The sequence below is a fragment of the Alligator mississippiensis genome, chromosome 2, assembly GCF_030867095.1.
Source record: "Alligator mississippiensis isolate rAllMis1 chromosome 2, rAllMis1, whole genome shotgun sequence".
NCBI classification, from domain to species: domain Eukaryota; kingdom Metazoa; phylum Chordata; order Crocodylia; family Alligatoridae; genus Alligator; species Alligator mississippiensis.
In genome coordinates this window covers 48340776-48366537 of record NC_081825.1, presented here as the reverse complement: position 1 = coordinate 48366537, position 25762 = coordinate 48340776, and the positions used below count along the sequence as shown (strand labels likewise).

At 41.5% G+C, this 25762-nt stretch overlaps 1 protein-coding gene across 3 annotated transcripts in view; it reads left to right on the top strand.

Moving 5' to 3' along the window:
- The window catches only part of ARAP2 (ArfGAP with RhoGAP domain, ankyrin repeat and PH domain 2), a 233428-nt gene that overhangs the window by 34922 nt on the left and 172744 nt on the right, over positions 1 to 25762 (top strand). For all 3 annotated transcript variants that reach the window (XM_019480415.2, XM_019480405.2, XM_014594961.3), the window contains exons 5-8: positions 7563 to 7651; positions 8407 to 8742; positions 16119 to 16188; positions 22945 to 23065. In XM_019480415.2, the coding sequence (XP_019335960.2) occupies positions 7563 to 7651; positions 8407 to 8742; positions 16119 to 16188; positions 22945 to 23065 (616 nt within the window). The remainder of the gene's footprint in view (positions 1 to 7562; positions 7652 to 8406; positions 8743 to 16118; positions 16189 to 22944; positions 23066 to 25762) is intronic.

Sequence of the window (25762 nt, the reverse complement as noted above, 5' to 3'; positions counted from 1 at the left end):
TCTTCCTTCACTTTTTGAAAATGGGGACCACATTGGCCCTTTTCCAGTCCTCTGACACCTGGCCAGAGCACCATGAGTGCTCATAAAGCCGTGCCAGGGGTCCCGCAATGACCTCTGCTAATTCCCTCAACACCCTGGGATGGAGACCATCTGGACCTGCTGATTTGAACACGTCCAGCCCCACCAGAAGTTCTCTAACTAGGTCCTCTCTGACACTAGGCCTGGTGGTGCCTTAACAAGAAAAAGGACTTCTTGTTAACTTTGATCCTGGTCACTAGTCCTAGTTCTGTCTCCGCCTTAGCCTTCCCTAACAGTCTCGAACAATGGAGGTATAATCCTCCTTGGTGATGGCCCCTCCCTTCCATTGGGTGTACGCCTCCTTTTTGGCTTTGAGGCATTCGTAGATGCCTTTGGTGAGCCATGGGGGCTTTTGAGCACTCTTGCCCCCTTTGACTTGCATTGGGACTGTCACCCTTTGGGCTCAGAGGATCATCCCCTTAAGGAATGACCACTCATCTTGGACTTCCAGCTCCCCTGTAGCAGAAGGCCACCTCTGTTTTTCCCCATAAACTCTGCTCTGTGACAGTTTGCTTAGGATGGGCCCAGCAGAGGATACACACCTTATCCTATCTCTTTAGGTAACCTAAGCTGGATACATTCCTGAGGGAGGGGGGAAACCTGCTCCCTCTGCCTATGTGACTGGTATCACATACCTGGGTGAGGGGCTTGCTCCCTGGGGAGCTAGGAACTGCCAGTCTGCTCAGCAACTACTGATGCATTTCAGATTGAATGGCTAACAGCCAACAGGTGCTGGGCTCCATTGGACCAGGTAAATGAGGTCACAAGGGCTACATAAATTAAGGATTGCCCAGGAGGAGGGGGCAGTAGCCATGAGGAGAGCTCGGAGCGAGAGAAGAGAGGAACCATCTGAAACTTGCTCTCTTTCTCAAAACTCATCAAGGAACTGGCTGCCTCCAGAGGGAATCTTCACCTGCCTCTGGATGATACTTGTGAGTAAGCTACCTAAGATCTAACTAGATATATAGCTTGCAGTAACTCAGATGCTTGATCAAAGGCTACCCAGCCATGGGAGTTTGCTCTATGGGATTTCTCTGTTATTGCTCTACCCTGTACCCTATTCCAACCCTACCCCTTGTAACCAATAACGTTCTCCTTTGTACCTAGTGTGGGAGACTTATTGGGAGTGGGTCTAGATTATGCCTTGGAGTCCCCTTGGTTCAGCTGACTAAGAGAGACCACTACTTGTGCTTCTGACTAAGGGAAGCATCCTAAGTTCTTGAAGTGAATCAAATACCCTCAAGGGCTACTAGGCCTGTGTTTCCCAGGGTGTGCAGAGCCAGAACCAAGCCCAGCCCTGGGTGGTGGCAGTGGAACCCCCAGGCTAGTGGGTGTGCTTCAGGAAGGGGGTTGGCCAAATGTGAGGCACCCCCAGGGAGGCACTTGGAGCCTGGAAGGTGGTCGGGCGCAGTGAGGTGGGTGGCTCAACACAGGAGCGCCCCCCTGCTGGCCCGCCACAGGGACCTACCGTGTGGGACCTCAATGCCTCCCCAACTAATCTCCTTAACTCATTGAAATTGACCCTCCTGAAGTCAAGGGCTGCTGCCTTGCTGCAGGCCTTTGACACCCTGTGCTGGATGGTGAGTTCCAGTAGGCAATGCTCGCTATCACCCAGGTGGTTGAGTACCCACAGTCCCCTTACCAGGTCATCGCCTGTGGCCAGGACCAGGTCCAGCAAGGCATTTCTCCTGGTGGGACACCTCCTTTGTTAGGTGGAGGTCCTGTATCTTGGCTTGAACCTATGTGAGCAGTCAGAGCTGGCTGACTGGCAGGGGGTCAGACTTGAAGATCTACAAGGTCCCTTCCAACTCTACTTCTATGATTCTATGACTGCTCCTCCCAGCAGATGTCCGGGTAGCTTAGGTCACCCATGATGACCACATCCCTTGGCTTAACTGCCTCGGCAAGCTGACTTGAGAGTTCCCGGTCCAGCTCTTCTCCCTAGATTCATAGATTCTAGGGTCGGAAGGGACCTCAATAGATCATCGAGTACAACCCCCTGCATAGGCAGGAAAGAGTGCTGGGTCTAGATGATCCCAGCTAGATGTTTATCTAATCTCCTCTTGAAGACCCCCAGGGTAGGGGAGAGCACCACCTCCCTTGGGAGCCCATTCCAGACCTTGGCCACTCTAACTGTGAAGAAGTTCTTCCTAATGTCTAGTCTAAATCTGCTTTCTGCTAGCTTGTGGCCATTATTTCTTGTAACCCCTGAGTGCGCCTTGGTGAATAAAACCTCACCAATTCCCTTCTGTGCCCCCGTGATGAACTTATAGGCAGCCACAAGCTCGCCTCTCAATCTTCTCTTGCAGAGGCTGAAAAGGTCCAGGTTCTCTAGTCTCTCTTCATAGGGCTTGGCCTGCAAGCCCTTAACCATACGAGTAGCCCTTCTCTGGACCCTCTCCAGGTTATCCGCATCCCTCTTGAAGTGCAGTGCCCAGAATTGCTTGCGGTATTCCAACTGCGGTCTGACCAGTGCCTGATAGAGGGGAAGTATCACCTCCTTGGATCTGTTCGTCATGCATCTGCTGATGCACGATGAAGTGCCATTAGCTTTTCTGAGGGCTTCGTCACACTGCTGACTCATGTTCATCTTGGAGTCCACTAAGACTCCAAGATCCCTTTCCGCTTCCGTTCCACGAAGCAGGTCATTTCCTAGGCAGTAGGTATGCTGGACATTTTTCCTCCCTAGGTGCAGCACTTTGCATTTCTCCTTGTTGAATTGCATTCTGTTGCTTTCTGCCCATTTGTCCAACCTGTCCAGGTCTGCTTGTAGTTGTTCCCTGCCCTCCAGCGTGTCCACTTCTCCCCACAGTTTTGTGTCATGTGCAAACTTAGACAGAGTACACTTCACTCCCTCGTCCAAGTCGCTGATGAAGACATTGAAGAGTATCGGTCCTAGGACCGAGCCTTGCAGGACTCCACTGCCTACACCCTTCCAGGTTGATACCGACCCATCCACTATGACTCTCTGGGTGTGACCCTCTAGCCAATTCTCCACCCACCGGACTGTGTAGTCATCCAAGTCGCAGCCTCTTAAGTCACACCTTGGTCGGGTGTTCGATAGTATACACCCACCGTTAAGTCCCTTTCCCCTGACCCCCTTGTATTCTAACCCAGAGCACTTCAATCTGCCCCTCCTCTGACCCCCGTGCTGTTTGTTGAGGACGTGTATTGTTCTTTGATGTAGAGCGCAAGACCTCAACCTTTCCTCCCCGTTCTATCCTGCTTGTACAGCCTACAGCCCTTGATGTTTACTGCCCAATCATGGGTTGAATCCCACCAGGTTTCAGTGAGCTCCACTATGTCCAGGTTTGCATTGGCTAGCAGGAGGGCAAATTCCTCATGCTTGTTCCGCATACTACGAGTATTGGTGTAGAGGCATTTAAGGCCTCTTATGGGTGCATGCACCTCCCCTCTGATCCCAGGACTATTCTGACCCCTGTCACTTACCTGGGTACTTCTTGTTCTCATCACCTGTCTTGGCTGGGAAGTGTCCTTGTGGCCCTGTGGCCCCATCTCCTGGCAAAGCTAGTTTAAAGCATGCCATACGAGATCAGCAAACCTGGAAGAGAAGACACACTTGCCTTAGAGTTAAGGCAATGATTTGCTATCATGATCTTGTCTAATGACTGTGTACTGTAAAATAGATCAGCAGTCCTCAGAGAAAAAACAGAACTCAGAATCTCTCATCCCTCCTAAGGGAGTTTCCTCATCTGCAGGCTACAGTCATGTTTGTTCTTTCTTGCTTGCCCTCCTGATCCCAGGAGTCTTACAGAATAACAACATAGTTTCAACAGGATGAAGACTGCTGCTCCCTACCCTTAACTCATAGCTTGCTGGTAGGACAGTTAGGATGGGTTGAACTGTCCCTTGAACTAAAGATGGTAAAGAAACCAGATTGTGCTTTGGAGTCAATGTTACAACATTCTGAAATGAAATGAAATGATGTATCCTGAAATTCCTGTAGGAATGTTTGCATCCAGGATCGGATGCTATGTTTCTTTTTAAATAATACGACTTGTCATGCAGTATGAGCCAATATATTTAAATAATTTAAAAATTATTCTCAACTATTTTTAAGTATAAAGACAGATTTTTATTTTTTCAGGGACAAATGGATATTGATGGCTGAAAGGATAACATCTAATTACATCATTTTTTTCACATTGAGCCATTGTTATATGATGATGACAATTTTTTTAAATCAAAGGAATGTCTTTTAGAAAACTATCAAAACATTAACTAGTTTCCCTGAAGTATAACATATCAGGTAAATGGTTAGTGTTATTAATTAGTGAAATGGGTACACCGTTTCTTGCATAATATTTTATTTTGCAAACATTTCTACAAGCAAAAGTACCACATTTGAGTGTGCATTTTATTCATAGTAAATACTCAAATCTTTCATGCTGCAGCACATTGATGTTTACTGAAACTGAGCAGGATGACCTACTACTTGCAGGCTGCTGATATGCCACAGTTTTTGTGACATTCTTCACATGTTCAGCTTTTGTCTTGGCCCTTTTTTAAGCTAGTCCCCCACCTCTTTCTTATGTTGCCAAGACACAGCTATTGAGTATGAGTTGATATACAGCTTATCAGAAACAAGCAGTGGTGGGAACTTATCCTTTTTATTAAAATTTAGGTCCCTGACACACATGTGCATGGTAGGAAACTTGATTGTGGGATCCCAAATTTTGGTTCTCTTTGCTCCCCTGTCTGGGAGCCTTGATGAGCTGATTGGAGCACCCAGTTGGGGGAGTGCACCACATGCTGGGAGTTATGATCAGTTCACAGGTTGTGCTTCTCAGCTAAGAGCTCTGATCAGCTAAGGGCGCTTCTATCCTCTGGAGGACACAGGAGTCTTGAAAGGCTGCTCCTGAGGTTGAGTACTGTCCGCACACTCAAGTGAATGCCTTATAGGAACCAGCCACAAAATTAGTGCGCATATTTTGTATAATAACTTTGTGGCTTATTCCTTGTTTTATCACACAATTAACTGATTGAATGTATGGCCAGGTAACTACTTAAGACATGATTAACCAGTTCATCATATCCTAAGTGTAATATCTGTCAGGGGCCTTAGTTAGATATGATGTACAGTTAAAAATAACTTGGTTCATTTAGACATTTCAATAATAAAATGAAAGTTGATTGTTTTCTCTTTCTAAAGGGAAACAAAACCAGTCATTAAATGCAAAATCTATCTTAATACAATAAGGTTCCCAGATAACATCAGGAAATGCAAATGTTAATGTTCCTAGATCAATTTTAACTGCCATATTGTAAGGTTTGAGGAAGGGGAGTAGGAAAGTATTTTGGAACAAGCACTATGGATGTGGAATGACTTAATGTTTATAGCATTCTAAATACCCTTTAAACCCCACAAGTGTAGACATTCAGGACAGTTTAAACTTTGTGGAATGAAGAACACATGTTTCAAGTCCTGTTTTGAGCTGGTCTTCCTTGAACTGGTTCAATATTATATGCAGGTGCAGAGCATGCTGTATCTAGTGTCTGGTCAGTCCTCTAGACATCTCAAACTGCAGGCCCATGAGGTGCAACCAGGACTACTGCTCAATAATCTGTTGTCTATAGATTAGACAATAGGGTGGGGAAACAGAAAGCCTCTGTGTCAGTTTGATTTCCTAGTCCAAGGTTTATTTGGTATGGGGGGGTAACCAGGTTTGGGGGCATCAAGGGGGTAGGCTTTGTAGCCCTTTGCTTGTGGTGGATGGTTGGTTGTGTGTGTGTAACAGTAAATGCCTATCAACTGATGGATGGGAAACAAAGCTGTTGCACAATTGGCACTTAATGGAACAGAATGATTGTCACTTCCATGCTCAATGTGAATGTATTAAACCATTAACTGTTAATTGGTCCTTTCCCTGTGCTGCACTTGCAGCCAACCTTGCCATGCTGATTCCACCCTGCACACCCACCTCTATGCAATTGGTGACAATGTAAGGTACTTGATTGGCTTTCTAGAGAAAGTCCTTTCAAAGCTCCAGTATGGGTAGGAGACTGTGGGAAGTCTAAAAACAACTGTCAGTAAAGTAAGGGATACGCTCTTTAGGCGCCAAATTGGGAGGGCTGTAGGAATCACAGTCCCCACCCCTGCGGAGTCTGTGTCCTTGGGGCTAGAGGGAGGAGAGGGGAAAGGGGTATATGATGGCGGCGGGGGGAGGAGCAGTGATATGCCCATGACCTGCCTTTGCCCCTCACTCCTAAGCCTTTCCTATTTGAAAAGTGAATGTTAGTTCACTTGCTTATTGGTTCAATCTGTGCAGTTAAAAAACAACAGCAACAACAAAAAACCCTGCAAAAATTGAATCAATTCAGCCTCAGGCTTTTTGCCTGTGTGTACTTAACTTTTAAGCACAACAGCCAGGGCAGCAGTTCAGTGGAGTTCCTGGCGTGGGTAGGTAAGAGTGTTGCATTCCACCCCTGTTCTCAGATCCTGTGCTTTCTGAACTCCTCCCTGCTGTCTCCACTCTCCGTAATGGTGACAGCTTGATATGCTACTGGCAATCAGCCCCCAGAATGAAGAAGCAGGGCCCCACATATATACCTGGTCACCCCTGGCTGGGTACTGCCACATAATGTAGTAGTGTGCAGGCAAGTACAGGCATGGGCTGTACAGGGAAACAGAGGCATGGGCTATGGGTTATGTAGAGAGCAGTGGTGGTGAAACACCTGTTGATCCCTCTAATCCCTGATTGGCTGGGAAGAGGCAGAGGCTCCTTGCTCTGTGCCTGGGAGAGAACCCAGCCTGAGCCTGAGCCAAGCTGTGCCTAACAGTAAGTGGGAGGGGAAGGAGTGGGTAGGGGGCACAAGCTGCAGAGGGAAAGAGGGGTAGAGGTTGGAGGCTGCTGTGGGTCTGACTGGTTCTGACCTGTGCTCAGGGCCAGAGTGAAAACTGCAGCAGCTGCTGCTCCCCCCTCCACTTCATATGCCAATATAAGATGAGGGACTTTTCCCCATGCTGATTTAAGGGGAGGAAATCTTGTCTATTGGAGTAAATATGGTAATGAGGGAAACTTAGAAGGAAAGTACTAGGTACGTGTAACATTGAGTATTAGTATAACTGCTGAAATCTTTCCACTTTTTTTTTTCTTTACTGTGCAGCTATGGCAGAATATTAATTCACTTATTTAGAAAACAACTTGTGTCAGGAAGATGATATATCATACATGTATCTAATGTATAATGCATATACATTTGAATTGTGAGCATTAATCATAGAGAACTTTTTATTGGAGAAAAGATTGAATAATTTGAAATTAATGATACCTTTTACATATACTTTATAATAATTATCTGCCTTTAGAAGCATTTGAGAGATTAAATCAAATTGCTAAATGCAATAAAGAAGAATTTTAGTCTGGAGCCTAATTCTTAATTTGATGCATTTAATAACTTTGATATCATCTAACATTCCAGAGAAGATGTTCAATTTTCATAGTATTTTTCTTTTTTCATAGGAAATCTGTGGTGATGAACTCTGGGCTGTGGAAGGAAAAAAGAAAGAGGAAAAAATGAATGAAGAATATTCTTCTCGTTATAATTCATGGTATTTATTATATATGAGTTTAAATTTAAGAGGATAGTATGTTGCTTATACCGGTCATCAAATTCTTCCTTGAAGTAATTGTTTCCTGGTCATGACTAGGACTACCAGAGCCCAGATTCCACTCCAAAATCAAATTGAAATTGAGCTCTCTGGGTACATCTTTCCCTTGTCACTGATTTGTGCTGATGATGTTTGTAGAGCTGTTTAGGTACCTACTAACACCAAGAGCAGGGAAATTGACATGTTTATTTTGGATATCTTCCAGGTTTCCATTTTCTGCTTATTCTCTTCCTACTCTGCTACCTGATTTATGTACCCTAACAAAATCTTTTTTTTAATTTTACTTCTGAGGTAAGGCAGTATCTCATATCTAGAAAGGCAGCCCCAGCCTTCAAATGTAGGAGCTTCTACCTGATAGCCCTGAGGATTTTGCCTACCTTTGAAAGGGAAGCAAACCCCTAAGTATTTGTAAAGAGTATGGATTTAGTTGATCATTTATGACAAATTTTTCTTTAAAATCTGCAAAATTCAGATTTCCAAAGTGGGCAGCAATTATGAAGTGGGCTTCATTGCCAAAATCCAGTGATTTAACATGGTAGGATTTACTCTGTCATGTGTAAAATAAATTTGAATTACATTCAGTTTGTGGGTACTTGCCTCACAGCAAAGATGAAACATGAATGTAATTCATAATTAGTCATTGTTTGTGTTTTTGTAGCTAGTAAACCAATAACAAATGCTTTCGTTTCTTCTAGTGTTTTTAGTAATCCGATGGGGAAGGTGTTTGAGGACCATGTGAAAACTGAATTAAAATCTCAAGAAAACAAGTGTGTTGAATCAGGAGAGCTTGTCAGAGAACCTGAATATTCAACTGTGGATGAATGTTCCCACTATTTAAGAAAAAACAATTGTAAAGCCAAAAAACAAAGTGGAAATCAAACCCAGTCTGTGAAAGAACAAACTTATTTTCGGCCGTTTGATGATGACCAACTTTTTGCTTCACATGAACCAATAACACCCTATGCTTGTTTTTATGGACCATCGGTGAAGAAGATAAAAGCAGGGTGGTTGGATAAACTGTCTCCTCAGGGGTATGTTATATTTTATTATGATTTAAATATCTTAAGAATTTTATTTGTGTCATAGGTTTTCATGATTAAAAAAAAAAAAAGAAATGTTAAGTCTAACAAGGTAGTGAATCACAGTTGTCTTATGAGAAAGTATAGGGAAATGGATGGGAACAACAGTAATAAAAGCAGCATGGGTTTTAAATAAGTTTTTCAATATTGTTTTATGGATTATATTACCTAGTTAAAAGACTATTCAAGAGGTGTACTTATGTCTTTTAAGAGCATTTAATACATTTTAGGTTGTGGATGCTATTCCAAGTTTATATTTTGTTTTATTCTGTAATGGTTTGAATGTGTTTGGGCTGACGAGCAGGAATATCATGAACCTAAAAATTCCTTTTGCCATGCTGGATGTAGATCCATATAAAAATTATCAGTAGGCATGTTGCCAGCAGATTGATGGAAGTGATTTATTTCCCTCTACTTGGCACTGGTGAAGCCAGTCTGAAGAATTGTGTCCACTTTTGCCCCTCTGTCCCCAACCACCTTACAGAAAGGATGTAGACAAATTGGAAAGTCCAGCGGAGGATAATGGAAATGGTTATGGAGCTGGGGCCCATGACTTCTGAGGAGTGGGTGAGGGAACTGGGTTTATTTAGTCTGCAGAAGAGAAGACTGAGTAGGGATTTGATAGCAGCTTTCAACTACCTGAAGGATGATTCCAAAGAGGATGGAGCTAGACTGATCTTAGTGGTAATAGATGAAGGAACAAGGACCCATAGTCTCAAGTTGCAGCAAGTGTAGTTTAAGTTAGATATTAGGAAAAACTTTTTCAGGAGGAGGGTAGTAAAGTACTGAGGTTACTGAGAGAGGTTGTGGAATCTCCATCCTTGGAGGGTTTTAAGACCTGCTATACAAACCTTGGCTGGATTGATCTAGTTGAGACTGGTCCTGCTTTGAGCAGAGGGTTGGACTAGTTGACCTCTTGAGGTCCCTTCTAACCCTAATTTTCTATGATTCCATGACTTCTGTAGGGGAAAATCTACTAGGTTGTGTAACTATACAGCTAAAATGATCCAGTTCATAGATATTGGGTAGAAAGAACTGCAAAATTAAGGCCAAAGTCTTTTCTTCCACCACGTCGACCCAGTATCATCTTTGAGCTGCAACATATCCTCTAAGGCAAGCAAAAAGTTTTTATTTAAAAACGGCAAGTGATGAAGATATTAATACATACCTAGGTAAATTATTTTGATAGTTAATTATCTTCACTTCTTAAATATGTTTGTTTTTTTTATTGTCAGAGGTGGATTACGTTTTGGATTTAGTCGCTGGCTTTCATGTCTGCCTTTGTTAAACACCATTTTACATTGGCTCTTTCTCATGTAGAGACTTCTATACCATGATTGCTTTTAAACCTCTTCTTAACAAAATAGTTTGAGCTTTTAGTTTGTCACTCTAAGACATATTGTCCAGCTCTTCAATCATTCTTGTTTCCTTTCCTGACCTTTCTCTGGTTTTGACATCTTTTTGTAAAACAGACACCAGAACAACACATACTGTATATCCTTGCATACTACCTGCCCTCCTCCACTTCAAATAAGACATGGACCTTGTATTGGGAAAGCAGAATGAAGAGAAAAAGATTGTTCTAAAATCATGGCAGAATTCTGGCTACATGGTTGGATAGTGAATGGCTAAATCTTGACTAGCACTGCTCAGGCAAAAGCTATAGTTTTAATTTTCTCCTAGCTTCTGTTGAATTGACAACAGTTTTGGCTATGGAAAGATTTAAAGTTTGCACTCTGCACCTGCCTTTCCAGTAAACATTACAACTCCTTGGAAAGCCATTGCATGCTTTAGTACTGGCTTAGAAAATCAGCTTTTCTGCTTAACATACGTACCTGAGTTAAATAGTGCTGATTCTTTAGGGGAGGTGCATGTGGTATGCAAGTAAATATGGTAGCTTCCCAGTATTCTGTTAAGGCTGTGGGGGGATATCAAGTATGCACTGGTAGGTGGCATTATGCCCAGCATTAATGGAATGTTTCCCTGTTCTCTTGTGAGAATTGTTTTCTTTTTTCCCCTTAGCTATAACGTGGCACTGGGAGCTCAGGTTACATTGGTTATACAGTGTATTCCCAAGTCCTTCCAGTACAGTTTTATAAGCATGTTTGGTATTCTTTGTCCGTAGAATTTTGAACTTAAACCTACCATAACAAAATGTATTAAGATTAGCTCACATTACCAAGTAATCTGATTAAATGATTAATGCAGTCCATCTTAATTACCATCTTTTTTATCATAATTATCTACATATTTTCCTGGAAAGCTGTTTTTTTTTATTGGCATTGTAGAAATTATATAAATATCAAACGATGTGCCAATAACTGATTCACTTGGGACTCCATTAAAAATGTCCTCCTTTAGGTGACATATATACAGTTCCCCATATACAGTTATTTTTTAAATCTATCTGTTAAACTAGTTCTAATTCACTTAAACTTGTAAAAATAGACTACTATTTTTTATGATAATGCTGTTCTTTTAAAAATAGAACAACAAAGCGATATTGGAATAATATATTTAAACTTAATCTTTCATGGCAATCAGATTTGTAAACTTCCCAGTAAATGGCATCAGTTTTATAAGAGTTGACCCATATTTTCATAACTAATGCCAATTACTACTCTTTTATCATCTGATTCTATACTGATTGCATCCCACCTGAGCCTTTCCATAACTTTTGATCAGTTTTGATGTGTATCCCCCTCTATCAAAAATAAGTTATGATTTGCTTGAATGACTCTATTGAATTAGCTTGGTTTAGGCATGCCAGCTTCTATAGCTAATGGCACATTAAGAAGTTGTGGTGAATTCCATGTCTGGCTGCCCTTGACTTTCCTTATTGGTATTTGTTTGCTGCAAAGTTGACTACGTACAGACTTTAGAAAGATTTTGAAACGCAACTATTGTCTCTGAAGCCAGATCAAATGCCATCATCAGTTTGTAGCCATATCTCTGCATTCTCTCTTGTGTCTTAGTCTCCTTATACAATAATTTCACTGTGGTTCAAGTACAACTTTTGGTTAACTGCAGAATGTCCTAGTCTTAGCTTCCACAAACTGGCTGGCTAAATTTATAACATTTGAGGATAAATATATGAGGGGTGAGGAACTTTTCAAAGGTTTGCAGTATTGTGTATGAGTTGGAATGAGCCATAACATTTATATTTAGCAGAGTCTCATAAAATAGTTTCATTGAAATTCATGTAGCAATGAACCTTCTTGTATTCTTTACTTAAAGTCCAAACAAAACCCTTAGTTGTTTTGTCAATTAATGAAAATTTTTCTTACAATTAGAAATTTCCCAGACTTCTGAAAACTGAGTCTTCCTCACTGCAGGTGAATATGTGTTTCATTGGCATGGCACATGTGGTGTAAAGCCATGCAATTGTAAGGTTTCCATCTTCTGGGATCCTGTGGCTTGGTAGTCTTATGCATTTCCTCAGAGATGCACATGCCAACCTTTCAGACCACCATATTACAGGATACTGGTGCTAGGGAAATGTTATTTTAGATAGTTGTAAATCAGGTATTTAAAAGAGAGTATGGGTTCTTGTTCCAGTTAATTTACTATAAAATATAACATCAGTTGACATGGAATATGAAACCAAGTTCACTTTTTTTCTCTTTATAGTATTTTGAAATAGCGCTTGTAGGATTTATTGTCGTTTTAATGGAAACTAGTTTTACATTGGCCTTTTCAGGTTGGGAACAATTATGATTTATTGTTGTCATATAATACAAGTTAATTAAACCAGAACTGCTATTATTTAATTAAAGTTTTGATAAACTATCACAGTCTACTAATCTTAAAGCAGAACACTCATTTAACAGGAAGGGAATTAATGGAAGGAAAAAGAGATGTTAGAGAGGGGTCTTGTTCTTGCTTAATTAATTGTTTAATGGATTTTAGAATTGAAACTCATATACAGCTGATAACTAATGGCCTGTCAACATTTTTAATGAACACAATGGACTTTTTCAGGTTCATGTAAAGTCATCTTTTAAGGAGGTCTTGACACAGATGAATTTAAAAACAAACTGAGATAATCAAATAAACTATATTAACTATTTCCAGTTTTATAAAGTTCATTTTAAAAACAAGAAAATGAGAGCACATAAATTAATTTTGCAGGAAATGTCTTCTTGTACCCTAATGTCTAGTTTTATAGATTTCTAAATCTTTTGATATTTGTGTTACAAGGTTCCCCAAGCATGAAGAACATGGTCTGTTCTTAACCTTAGTTCTTCCTCACAAGGAACAGTCTTTGCTCAGACTTTTGTATTTGCTGAGTCCTAGATTATTTTCCTTACACCTCATAGGTACATAGAAAGGGGCAAAGCAGCTGATTAATTTGGGATTTACAGGAGTTTGAGGAATATTCTCACTTCCATGAAGGCAGGTTTCTGCATAAAGCTGCTGGAGAGGCAGAAGAGAAAAATGTGCAAATAATTTACATGGCTCTGATTTAATATTTGGGATCATCTAGTATCTGAGGCTATCCTGACTTAGGAACCTTTTGAAAAGTTCTCATCCATTGCTTCTCTAGGGCTAGGGACAGACATTACACATAAATCGCTTTAAGTGATCAGAAGCTGGTTTAAACCTGTAAGAAAATAGATGTTCAGAGCACATAAACCAAACTGGAAGTGGCTGAAACTGGTTTGAGGTAAGCCTGGTTGAATGTAGTATCAGACTTAACTGATTTGGGTTGAATTGGTATATGCAATGTCTGTCATAGACCCCTTCCTGGTTTAAGTTAAATCAGAGTCCTCCAGCATCCAGGATGCTTTGCAACTCTGGGTGGGGCTCTGTTCTCTGCTTCAGCCTAGCAGGGCTGGCCCCTCCCTTCTGCTCCCTGGCTGCAGCTCTGGCAGAGACTGCAGGTATCGCAGCATCTGCCTGGTTTCCTTCTGCTCCCCCCCCCCACACTTCCTACTCAATCAGGGATTTCCCCCTCCCCTCTGCCTTACACAGACGCCTCTCAGCATTCACTAGCATACCACATGCTGACTGTGGGCTGTGCTGTTGGAGAGAGGATAGTGTTGGCTTAGGGCTTTTTGGAACTAATCAACAAGTATCTGGTAATGTTCCTCCATTCATTTCTTGGAAAAAGTTGTTTAAGAAGAGCTTAAACTAATGAGAGAGGCTATTGTTTTGTTTGATGGGCTGACAAATTCATAGACTTTCATAGACATTTGGGCTGGAAGGGACCCCAGAGGATCATCAAGTCCAGCCCCCTATCCCAGGGGCAGGAAGTCAGCAGGGATCATAGGATCCCAGCAAGATGAGCATTGAAGGTGTTCAAAGTGGGTGCTTGAACCACCTCTGGCAGCAGTCTATTCCAAACTTGGGGGCTCAGACAGTAAAGAAATTCTTTTTTATGTCCAGCCTGAATTAGTCGCAGCAGAGTTTGTGACCATACAATCTTGTCATGCCTTGGGGCGCTGTGGTGAACAGACGTTCCCCCAGATCCTGATGAGCACCCCAATAAAGTTATAGTTGGCCACCAGATCACCCCTGAGTCTGCGCTTTTCCAGGCTGAAGAGCCCCATAGCTCTCAGCCTCTCTTCATAAGGTCTGTTTTCCTGACCTCTGATCATGTGTGTGGCTCTCCTCTGCACCCTCTCAAGCTTCTCCACATACTTTTTGAATTGTGGAGCCCAAAATTGGATGCAGTACTCCAGCTGCGGCCTCACCAAGGCTGAGTGCAATGGGAGAATGACATCCTGGGATTTGCTTGAGAAGGATCTATGGATGCAAGCCAGCGTTTTGGTCACTTTACTAGCCGCAGCATCACACTGAAGGCTCATGTTCATTTTGTGGTCAACCATGACCCCCAAGTCCCTTTAGTCTGTAGTGCTAACCAGCGTAGCACTGCTGAGTCTATAAACATGCTGCAGGTTTTTCCTCCCAGGGTGGAGAACCTTGCATTTTTCAGTGTTGAATACCATCAGGTTCTCATCCGCCCATTTCATGGGCCTGTCGAGATCTGCCTGGATCACCCTCCTGTCCTCAGGTGTGGATGCTTTACCCCAGAGTTTGGTGTCATCAGCAAACTTGGCCAGTCTGCTTCTGACACCAATGTCAACATCATTGATGAAGATGTTAAATAGTATAGGCCCTAATTGGCTAATTGGCGGCCCAGCATTTGTCCTGCACCAAACCCTTGGTGTGCCCCCCCGCCTCCTCCTCCACGGGGGAACTATCCTTCAAGCTAGGAGCTGGTTCCCTCAGTCTTAGAGAGGGTTCCCTACCCCTGGCAGGGCCCCCCTAGCCCTGCCCCTGGTGCAGAGAAGGGATCCTTCCTGCTTTGTTACCAGACTTAGTATTAGACTTTAGGGTCAGGGGGGAGAAAATGCACCCCCCTGCACTGGACCCCCAGCTTGGTGCTGCCCCACATGTAGAAGGGAGGAGGGGGAAAGCCTAAAGCAGGGGCTCTATTCTCTGTTCCTGCCTGGAGCTGGGAAGGATTCCCTTAGCCACACCCCTCCTCAGCTTCTGGGCCAGCTGAGAAGGGTTGTAAGAGAGCCCACCCCACTTACCCAGCACTGGGCCCCCAGCAAGGGTCTGCCTGGTTGTGGGGGCACAGTGAGGGAAGCTGTCAAAGGCTTCCTCACCATGGTCCCAGCTGGGAGCCAGGGACATGCCCAGGCCACCTGGGGAGTGGGAGGGGGTGGGGAAACCCCCCTGGCCCAGCACTGGACCTCAACTGAGGTCTGCCTGGTGTGGGGTGGGGGAAGCCTGTGGAGGCTTCTCATCCCCCTTCTCACAGGCCAGGAGTGAGCTGGGAGTGAGCCAGGGCCATGGTACTTGGTTCCTGGCTGGCGCCTGCCTGGACCAGCTGGGGGGAGGGAGGGAAGAGCCCCTTGGCCTGGCACCAGACCCCTAGCCAGGCCTGCTGAGGAGGAGAGGAAGGCGGGGGGGACATGGTCTTATTACAATAATCCATTGTTTAGTATAGTAAGCTGTAAAATTTAAAATACTGAAAGTTCTTTTATAACTTACTGTTAGGTGTATAACTTAAGAGGCAGAAATGAAAATAGCTTGGGGTGGGGAAAAAACAAAATACACTGGTTCATAAAAGAAATCCACTAACATTGCATCTACGGTTCCTGTTGTTCAATCTTCTTTTCCTTATATGCGAAATCAAATATCTTTTTAAAAATGTAATTATGACGGGGCTTTCTTCGTATTTTATTTGTCCCCAAAAGAGACTCTTGGGCACGCTTCCTCTTTTTCTGTAATTCTAACTTGAACAGCTCCCAGTAATAGTGTGTAGTCACTTGTTTTGTATAACGCAAAATGTGTACATTTTTTTTAATTCACAGAAAACGTATGTTTCAGAAGCGCTGGGTTAAGTTTGATGGAGACACTATTTCTTATTACACTAACGAAAAGGTAAGTGCCTCATTAATTTTTTTTTAAACATGATTTTGATCTCATCCAGATTAAGTTTAGAAGTAAGGTGCAAGTTGTGCTACACTTATTGTACCATAATGAATTTGGAAAGGACTGGTACTTACAGTGACTTTTTTTGGTGTTTGTTCATTAAATGGTATTTTCACTTCTAATGATTAGGACGTGACATTGTTTAGGTCTAACTACCAATCCTTAGCATGTCATCATAGATCTACAATTTCATTTTTGCTGTTATTTTATTTATTTATTTTTTTTAATGATCTCTTTGGTTCTTCTGGCCCCCCCAACTCAAGGAGAAACTGCAGAAATTAGACAAGATAGAGTAAGATCCTGTGAACCCCATTACAGTGCTTTTTAATGGGTGCCTTTGAATTCTGTTCTATCATGTTCAGCATGAGGAGCTGAACATGATAGAATTAAAAAAAAAAAATTGTTGCACAAGTCTAGTATTTATTGGAACTGTCCTCTGTCCAGCTAACAGTGTACTAGGCTAGTTTGTGTTACGGCACTGGGAAGGGAACAAGAGCTTCTCATTGACCCCAGTTTCCTATCTCCTTATGTTCTCATTATTAGCAGTTGATAGATCTTACTGTTTTGCTACATTTAACATAAGTGAAGCATCTGTTCTGGAAGGTATTCCAGGTATTCTTTTCAATCTTTTTAGACTAATTGCTTTGGTAATGCTGCAAAATGCTACTAAAGTTGTATAGTGTATTTATAGTACCTCCATCTCATCACTTTTCTAGCAGCACTCAAGCTTTACCCCATGTCCTTGATGGTCCAGAGGGCTTGAGCCTAAAGCTCTACCTAACTAAAGCTGGAATATTTTGGAACAGGGTTAGGAACAACACAAGTTTGCTTTAAGCTAACACTGCAATGAACAGAGATGCCTATAGTAATTCTGATTAGCTTCTGCAGGTAATAATAATTAGTGTATTACAAAGTGATCTAATACTATATAGATTGTGATACATTTAATAACATAGCTATTTTTAGCTTGGAATATAACATGTGTTAAATAGCCTTACCTGTCAGAACTTATGGAGCCTAGAGGTGTGAGAGAAGAAGCGTGTGTGTGTGAACAATAAGTACGTTGCATGTAGGCAAGGTACCATCTTTATCCATCTAAACAATGGAGTTTTAGTGAGTTTTCTGAATCTCTCTTCTCTCTTTCGCTACCATATTCTCGTAGAATTGTCTTTTTTTCATTCTGTTTTTTAATTAATACAGGCTTTTTCTTTCTCTCATTCTTGACTAAATAAAGAAAAATTTCCTACAAGCTTCAGTAAATCACTGATGCTGCACATTTCTTATACGTACATAGCCTTAAACAAGCTGGTCAGCAACATCCTGTGTGGTTACATCTTTAACTGAGTATGGTTAAGCAGTTCATGAGAGTTAAAAGAAAAAAAATAACTGCAGTCTGAGGATGCTCTTCAGTTACCAAATGTTCATGGTTTTTGCCTTAATGTGTTGTCTGTCTTTGTCAAAAGCACTCCATTGCCAAAAAAGAAATTTTGCCCTTTTTATAAAGTTCATATATTAAAAGCGTGAGAAGCTAGAACAGATTAGAACTGTGTGGTGTCTAGTACACTGAGAATTTCAGATATTTGAAATCTGGCTTTCAAGCCTGTTTGGAACAGCTTTCCATCTCTGACCCTAAAATTCAAGTTATTTAAAAACAGAATTACAATTCTCTCTGCAATTGCACCTGTATTATATAACAAGACTTTTTTTTTTTTTTAAAACAATCATTTCTCTGCCTAGCTCAAATGACTCTGTATTATAAATAGACTGCAAAAACCCTTATATCCAGGGTCTCAGCTCCACATGAGCCTAGCAAACAGTTGGTTGAGGCTCTTAGCTGAATGGCTGCATGGCATGGCAGGAAGCTGGGTATAGTTCTGATAGAAGCTGTTTTGCAAACCACTTTTGAAACCTTCATAGCAAGCAGGGCTGTATCAGATCTTCATTGACATCTTAACCATCTCCTCAGAACTGTTTGATTTAATCTTTAAATATTTTTAATATTTGACAGAATATTGTTCCATCAGAATTTGAGTGACCTTCTTAAAGTAGGAAGCTCTGGGGAAGAGGGAACATGGGTGATTTTGTCTTTAAACATCTAATTGCTAATTTAGAAAGCTTTCAGGGTATAGGGGAGAGGTTTGGGGCTTTTTTTTTTTCAGTATTAGACATTTATTTTATGTGCCCAACATCTGAGTGGCTACAGATTGATATTTCCCCCTATTTTTGTTATATGTGTGGTTTCTTGAAAATACAACCCAGTAGAAACCAGCACCTTACTTAACACCACCCCTCGTATTCAAGATAGAAAAATAGTAATCAGTATGGTTGCTATGCTGAACTGAATGATGTCAAGGGTGAGAGTTAGGCATCTTCCCTCTGTGGGGCTCTGAAATCCTGGGATAACAAGAAACCCAACATGCAGCCTAGAGCTGGGTATCTATGTTTCAAAGGGGACAGGGATATTATTCAGATACAGCCATTGGCCTAATATTTTTTATTAGCCAGCTCCAAGTGCCTCTCTACTCTGGAGCACTCTTTAGAATCAGCTAACTTTCTAAACTAATTTTACAGGGATTCTAGTTTATTATTCCTTAGAGATCTTGATAAAGGCATCCTCTAAGTTCTAGTTGTTCGAGCACCTAAGCAGAAGTGCCTACAAGAATTATTTTTGTCTGGCCCAAAGACCCATATTTTAAGCATGTGCTCATGTCAGTTTTACATAGAAGAGGACCAAAGGAAATAAGGGTTGGAAGGGACCTCTTAAGGCCATTTAGTTCAAAGCCCTGCTCAAGACAGGATCATCTCTAACTACACCATTCTAGCCAAGTTCCATCTAACCTGCTTTTGAAAGTTTCCAAGGATGGAGTTTCTAAAACTTCTCTAAGTAGACTGTCCCAGTGCCTGACCACGCTCATAAACAAAATTTCTGTTAATCTCTGGCCTAAATTTCCCCCTTGAGTTTGGCATAAAACACAAAACCAAACTGCCCATAGTACCAGACCCAACAGAACTAAATTTGCAAAACACTCAGTGTTCCAAATCAGTCTGATCATGTACCCTTCTCCATAAATACCTGTGTAACTATATAGGGACATGCTACATGGTTTTTCTAGTACTTATATTTGTAGCATCAAAGACATGCCTATGTATAGTAAAGAAGAGAATTGTGTTTCAGCGTTGAGGGAGAACATTCAACCATCTTGTTTTTCCCTCTTTGGCTAAGGACAGAAGTTACACACAAACTGGTTTCAGTGATCGGAAATGAGGTTCAAATCTGTAACCCCAGAAGTTCAGTACACTTAAACCCTTTCAAAATGGCTGAAACTGGCTTAAGATAAACCTGTTTGGATGTAGTATCAGACTGAACTGATTTAGTTAAAACCAGTTTATGGAACTTCTGTCTCAGACCCCTTCTCAGTTCAGCTTAACTCAGTCCCCCAGCATCCCAGGATGCTTTGTAGCTCTGGGCTATGCTGTCTGCTCCAGCAGAGCAGGGTTGGCCCTGCCCTCCTGCTCCTGAACCAGAACACTATCACTGCTCTGGCTGACTGAAAATAGGGTGAGGGGAAAACCTGGCTCCAGGCTCCAGTTGAAGCCTGCCCATTTGGGACAAAGCAGCAGGGGAGTGTGGCCAGATGCCCACCCAGGCTGCCATGCTGATAAACCTCTTCCCCCTCCCACACTGAACCTCAGCTAAGGTCTGCCTGGCAGGAGTGGAGCCACCCCTGCCAGGCTTTTCCCCTGCTCCTGACTCAAGTGGACAGCGGGGTCATGGCCAGATTCTGGGCCAGGCTGGCATGCTGAGTGGGGGAAGGGAGGGTTTAACCCCCCTCCCCTGCCTGCATGGGACCCCAGCTGGGGTCTGCTTGGTGGGGGTGGAGCAGCCCCTGCCAGACTTTTCTCCACTCCTGCCAGGCAGACCCCAGTGGGTCCTGAGTATGTGGGGGAGGGGATTTAAACCCCCATACTGCCGGCCATGCCCCTCAGCCCCATCTCCCCCCCTGGATGAGCAGGGCAAAAGCCTGGCAGGGGCTGACTTTTCCCTCCCCTCCCCCTGCCCCAGGCACACCCTGGCTGTGGTCAGTACAGGCCAGGAGGAGTTTAACCCCTGCCCTGGTCACATACTCAGCAGGCTGGCTGGGGCCTGGCCATGCCCAACCCTCAACTCATGCAAGAAGCGGGGAAAAGCCTTGGAGGGCTTCTCTCCTAGCTTCCCTTCTTTCCCTTTGGCAGTGGCTGGAAGGTGTGGTCTACCACGCCCCCCCCCCCCCCCAGCTTTTGGCCTGAGCCACTGCTGGTGTGTAGCTGCATTTCTGTAATCAAAAGTTAATGTCTGTCCACTTCCTTCTTGGTCCAATCTAGGCAGTTTAAGTTAACCCACAAAGATTGAATTGATTCAGCCTCAGGCTTTTTGATTGTCTGTATTTAGACTTTAAGTTTAGGGAACTCTATTTGAGAGCTTATGTGGACTCCAGCTGTAGTAGGATGGCAATAGGGGAAGGGCAGGGCAGAGTAGGAGGGCAGCTTTTTGCTAAGTAGTAAGGTTTCCATAACATGAACCTAAGTCTATCAGAAAATGCATTTTAAATGTAAAGGAAGAAAAACTCTTTGTTTGCTGGTCTTTAAATTAATTGGGAAGGCATGGTATTAACTCTGAGGTTGTGGCAAAAGGAAATGTGATGTCTTAACAATTTCACTGGGAGCGATTGTTTGTTTGTTTGTTTGTTTTGTTTTGTTTTTTTTGTAAGCTACTTTTCATCATTAGCACTTGCTTGTTGTGGTAGACTCAGTACCAGGACTCGGTTGAAATGAAAGTCCATGTCACCTTTTAACTTTTGTTTCTGTCACAGTGTTAATCCATGTTGTCTTTTTCTTTTGTCAGCCGTATATCAATGGTATTAGTAGTAGCAGAAAAGCCCCTATAGGTAAAGCACCAATTCAGCAATAATTTCCATGATGAGTTCCTCGTCTGACTAACTTCCAATTTTCCAAATCTTTAACCTGCTTTGTTGAAGGTTACCAAGTTTCTCTGCTGTAAATGGAGAGAGTGTATGTGTGTGTTTGCACAAAAACTGCCATCGTGACTTATTCCATTCAGAGAATCTCTCCAAAATGCATTTATATTAGGGGCAGAGGTGGGGGAGGGGGAGCCCTGCACATCTTAATATTTTATATAAGGAATACTTGCTACTTACAGTAAATTTGAGTAATGAGCTACAGTACCAGATGCATCCAGTAGATGCCTGCAAACACCATAATATAATCATATGTGAATGTCTGTAGAAGGGGCAGCAATAATATACGTTTGTTTTGTCAAGTGAAAAGGTATAGAATTTAATGCAACAAATAAAACATTACTAAGTTAATTTCTTTTCAAACATAAAGGTTTAATGAAAATATATACTATTCACATGTCATTCACTACACTGTGCCAATGTACTAAGATTAAAAACAAAACAGAGAGTAGTTCTTCATATGTATATTCATTTGAAGTATATTGCTATTTTTTGATAAATTGTCTAAGCTAAGCAGCTTTCGTGCACATAGTACAAATATACCTTCAACTAAAGCATCAGAAAAGTACCATGTATTATATGTAAGTAGTAATATATTGAACTTAATATACCATGTTATGGTTAGCCACTGAGCAGCTATTGAATATATATCAAGTCCTTGTGTAGATAGGTTTTAAAAATAAATATTTTTTTCCCACTTAAAGCATTCATTATTGTAACTAGAAAATCTATATGAGAAACTTAGACTTGAGGTCTGGTCAGATGCTTTTTTTGTTGCTGCTCTGGCCTTCAGGGGAGAGTAAATCCTAGATGTGTATTTGAGATCTCTTAATCAGAAGATAAATTGACCCAGGCAAAATAAGGTAGAAAATTCTGTCTCTGAAGCCAAAGAGTGTTTAAAAATGCTTATTATACACTCTACCAATTTCTGGTTTTTCTCATGGAAAGCACTGAAATTTGACTAACCACAATTAATAGTTGCCTTGATAATACAGTAAGGGGGTGACCTGAACCATTTTTACTTCAAAAAAAGAAAGTGATTCATTAAAAAGTTTGAGGGAAGTACATTGTGGCCTACTTGAGTTTGCCTGGCTGCTTCTCCTGTTACCATTTTTCTTTAACTTGTAGGGAATCTTGTCACTCCTACCTCAGTCTCATTCCTTTTCAGAATTAAAGGTAAAATCCAGTGCACTTCTGTTGCCTTCTTCTTACTAACTGACAACCTGTAAAATACCATCTGATATTATGATCTCTGGGGGAAAAACCCAATTTGGCTACACAAATAATTTATCCATATACTATATTTACTAAAGTCATAAAAGATATCCAAGGTTTAGGTAACATTTGGGTAAACTATACTTTTTGTTGCGAAAACAAGGGATGCAATGGAATTTTGGAATACAGGGTTTTTGTAAAACTGTATTTTGTTAAATGAGAATTGATTTACTTATGGATAAAGCACTTGGGTTTTTATACCTTTCAGAAAGGAGCAGCTACAAAAGGTTGCAACTGATATTTTATGGTAAATTCTAATAGCCCAGAAGTATTTGATGCAACTTTAATATATTGAATGAGTAATAGCACAATACGAATAAGTGTGAACTTTACAAACATCCTGGCAAATATCTCTAGCTAGAATAATTTAAAGTTCTTAAAGGTGGTATTAATTATTTCTGTTGGTTATATATAGGATGTGTATTCGAAGGGGATAATCCTACTTTCAGCTATAGCTTCAGTCAGAGTCCATGGGGAAAATAAATTTGCAGTTGTCACAGCTAATAGGACATTTGTTTTCCGTGTGGAAAAGGAAGGTAAGTGGAGCACATGATATTAATGGCAATTGTTACATTATCATATCAGTGTCTATATGTAAAATGACTTCCTAATCAGCACTTGTCACAGTTCTGAAGGGATTCAGTCATCTTGGGTTCATCAATGGGATGCAAATAGATGCAAGTGTTACAATAAAGCTTTATTCCATATATCCTATGTGAGTTGTTTTGCCAACCACAGGAAAGGCGAGAGTCGGGTCTTGTGATTTGCAAAGTAAATTAGCAACAAAGTTTCTGAACTCTCTGGCAGACAAGGTTCTTTAGGTAAATCTGATATACTAGTGAATTGCCTATCAAAAATGATGGGGTTGGAGGGTGGGTGGGGATAGAGTGCTGCCACCTACTGCCCCACACCGCCACTGCTTCCCAGGAGCAGAGGGGGAAAGCTTGCCCTGCCTTTCCCTCCATCCCCTTCCACCAGCACCCCAGGCTGTTGCCCACTGCCTCTAGTGCCACTGGCCTTGCCCCTCCCCCCCCAACTCTATCCCTGTCGCCATAGCAGCGCTTCGCCACTGGCCTCACCCCCCACTCAGTCCCCTCCGCCTATACCATCATGGAGGTGCTCTGCACTCTGATTGGTTGTTTCACTAACTAATCAGAGTGCTCCAAGAGCCTTACGGATAGACAGACAAATGGACTAAGTCACTTATATAATAAGAACATTATTAGACCAACTCAGATAGTTGGAAAAATTCTTCTTTGCAAGCTTTCAGGTACAAATACCTTTTGTCAGGCTGAGGAAGCATCTGCAGTTGGTCTCTGCTCTTCCTGGATGGAATGAATAGTGAAGAAGCCAGAGGCTGATATAAAAGATATCAGATTGACCTAAAGAACCTTGTCTGCCTACATCCCACATGGCTACAATCTATACCCCTTAATCCCCTGGGCATTTTAGCCCTGAGCCTAGCTGAGATGCACTCTTGGCTGGAGAGTATTTTCATTTTCCATAGCCCAATGCTACGTGCATTAAATGCATCTTTATCTAATGAAACCCAGCTCAAGGACTTTCAATTCAGACCACCTTTGCAGCAGGTCTGCCATTTTCTCTATCTACAGAGGTGCGTTATAACACCTCCTCCACCCCAGCTTTTGCTGGGCACAGTGCATTTACCCCCTTATAGTGACCAGTAAAAAAAAAAAAAAAAAAAGTGTGTGGAGGAAGAAGCACAGAAAGCACCAAGTCTGTTCTTAAGTTATATAAACATAAAATACTGTGATTTCTATTGAATTTCTTAAATGTATGCTTTAATCAGATATACAGAATGCTACCATTATTGTTATTGGTTTTTGCTTTAATCAGTTTATTGAGGGGTTTAAAGCCATTTTTAGCAATCTCAGTCTGAAGTATTTCATTGTTAGGAGAGAAAACACAAAGGGTATTTTCTAGCTCTTTTTTAATGTGATGGCATAAAGTAGATTTTGTTTTTTTCCTGGGCATTCCTTAGCACTTACTTTTACCATTTATAATCCCTGTAAATTTAGCCATATAATCTGAGGCTCCTCAGTATAAAACTGACAAAGAACCCCATAAAATGTAGGGATTGGATGTGAAAATGAGGAAAATCTGCTGTGAGTTTTTGGCAGCTTAAATTTACAGTTGTGTTCAATGTATTTGTTAGTGAATAACTGGTATAATTAAAAAAAAAATCAAACTACTAGTTTGTAGGGTTTTTTGTTATCAGTTTATGAAGACTATTATGGTAATGTGTATGCTCAACTTATTTTTTTGTTTTTTCATAAATATAAATATTAACTTCGGGGAAAAACATGGAATATATAGTATATATTTAGAGCTGTGTGTACTGGCCCCATTATAGTTAAGGGTCTGTCAGCATTTCCATTATCAATTCCCTTTTTTATGGGGTTATAGCTTGGCTATAAACATTTGCTTCAGGCTGTAACTGGAGTGCAGCATTTCAGAATGTGAAGAAATCCTTCTTATTGGGTTTGGCTCAAATCATTTCAGGCATTTTTACATTGTTGGCTGACTTAAATAATAGGTTCACATTTTTAACCAATTTTTTCTTTACTTTTAGTTATTCAAAAGTATTTTCAGTTTAATGCACAACACTTTTTGTAGGTTTGTAATTTGCTTTATGGGCAAATACCCATGGATAAAATTGGGAAAAAAAAATAGCCGATCCAGAGTTATATGAAGTTTATCATGATGCATACAGAAGAGGCAATTCTTTAAAAATATTGTTTTACCCTATTTTGCTATTGATTTTTAGCTTTCTAAGTAGACTTTGGACAAATAAAATGGACTATACCAATAACAATAAATGAAATATTCAACCAGTATAACTTGTACATCCTGGAAGGTGATCTTCACTGTACCTGAACTGATCCTTTTGATTAAGAAGTTTGTATTTGAGAAGTTTTCAGGACGTATTTCCAAAGGGGTTTTATTGTCACTTGTGCCTTTGTGCAAGGCAGTCAGGCAGATTTTCAAGTATGATTGAATGTGGTATGTTTGTGAACACTGTTCTTCTTCCCCCCCCCCCCCCCGAAAATCAAATCCTACAAATATTACAGTGTGTGCTTATCTAAGTTACATGATACTGTTTTGTTCACTCCTTGTGAATAGTAACAGTACTATTCAGATTCACTTTCTGTTTCATTGTTCCAATACACTAACAAGTTATGAGGGTATACTTTGCGTTGATATCACGTTAA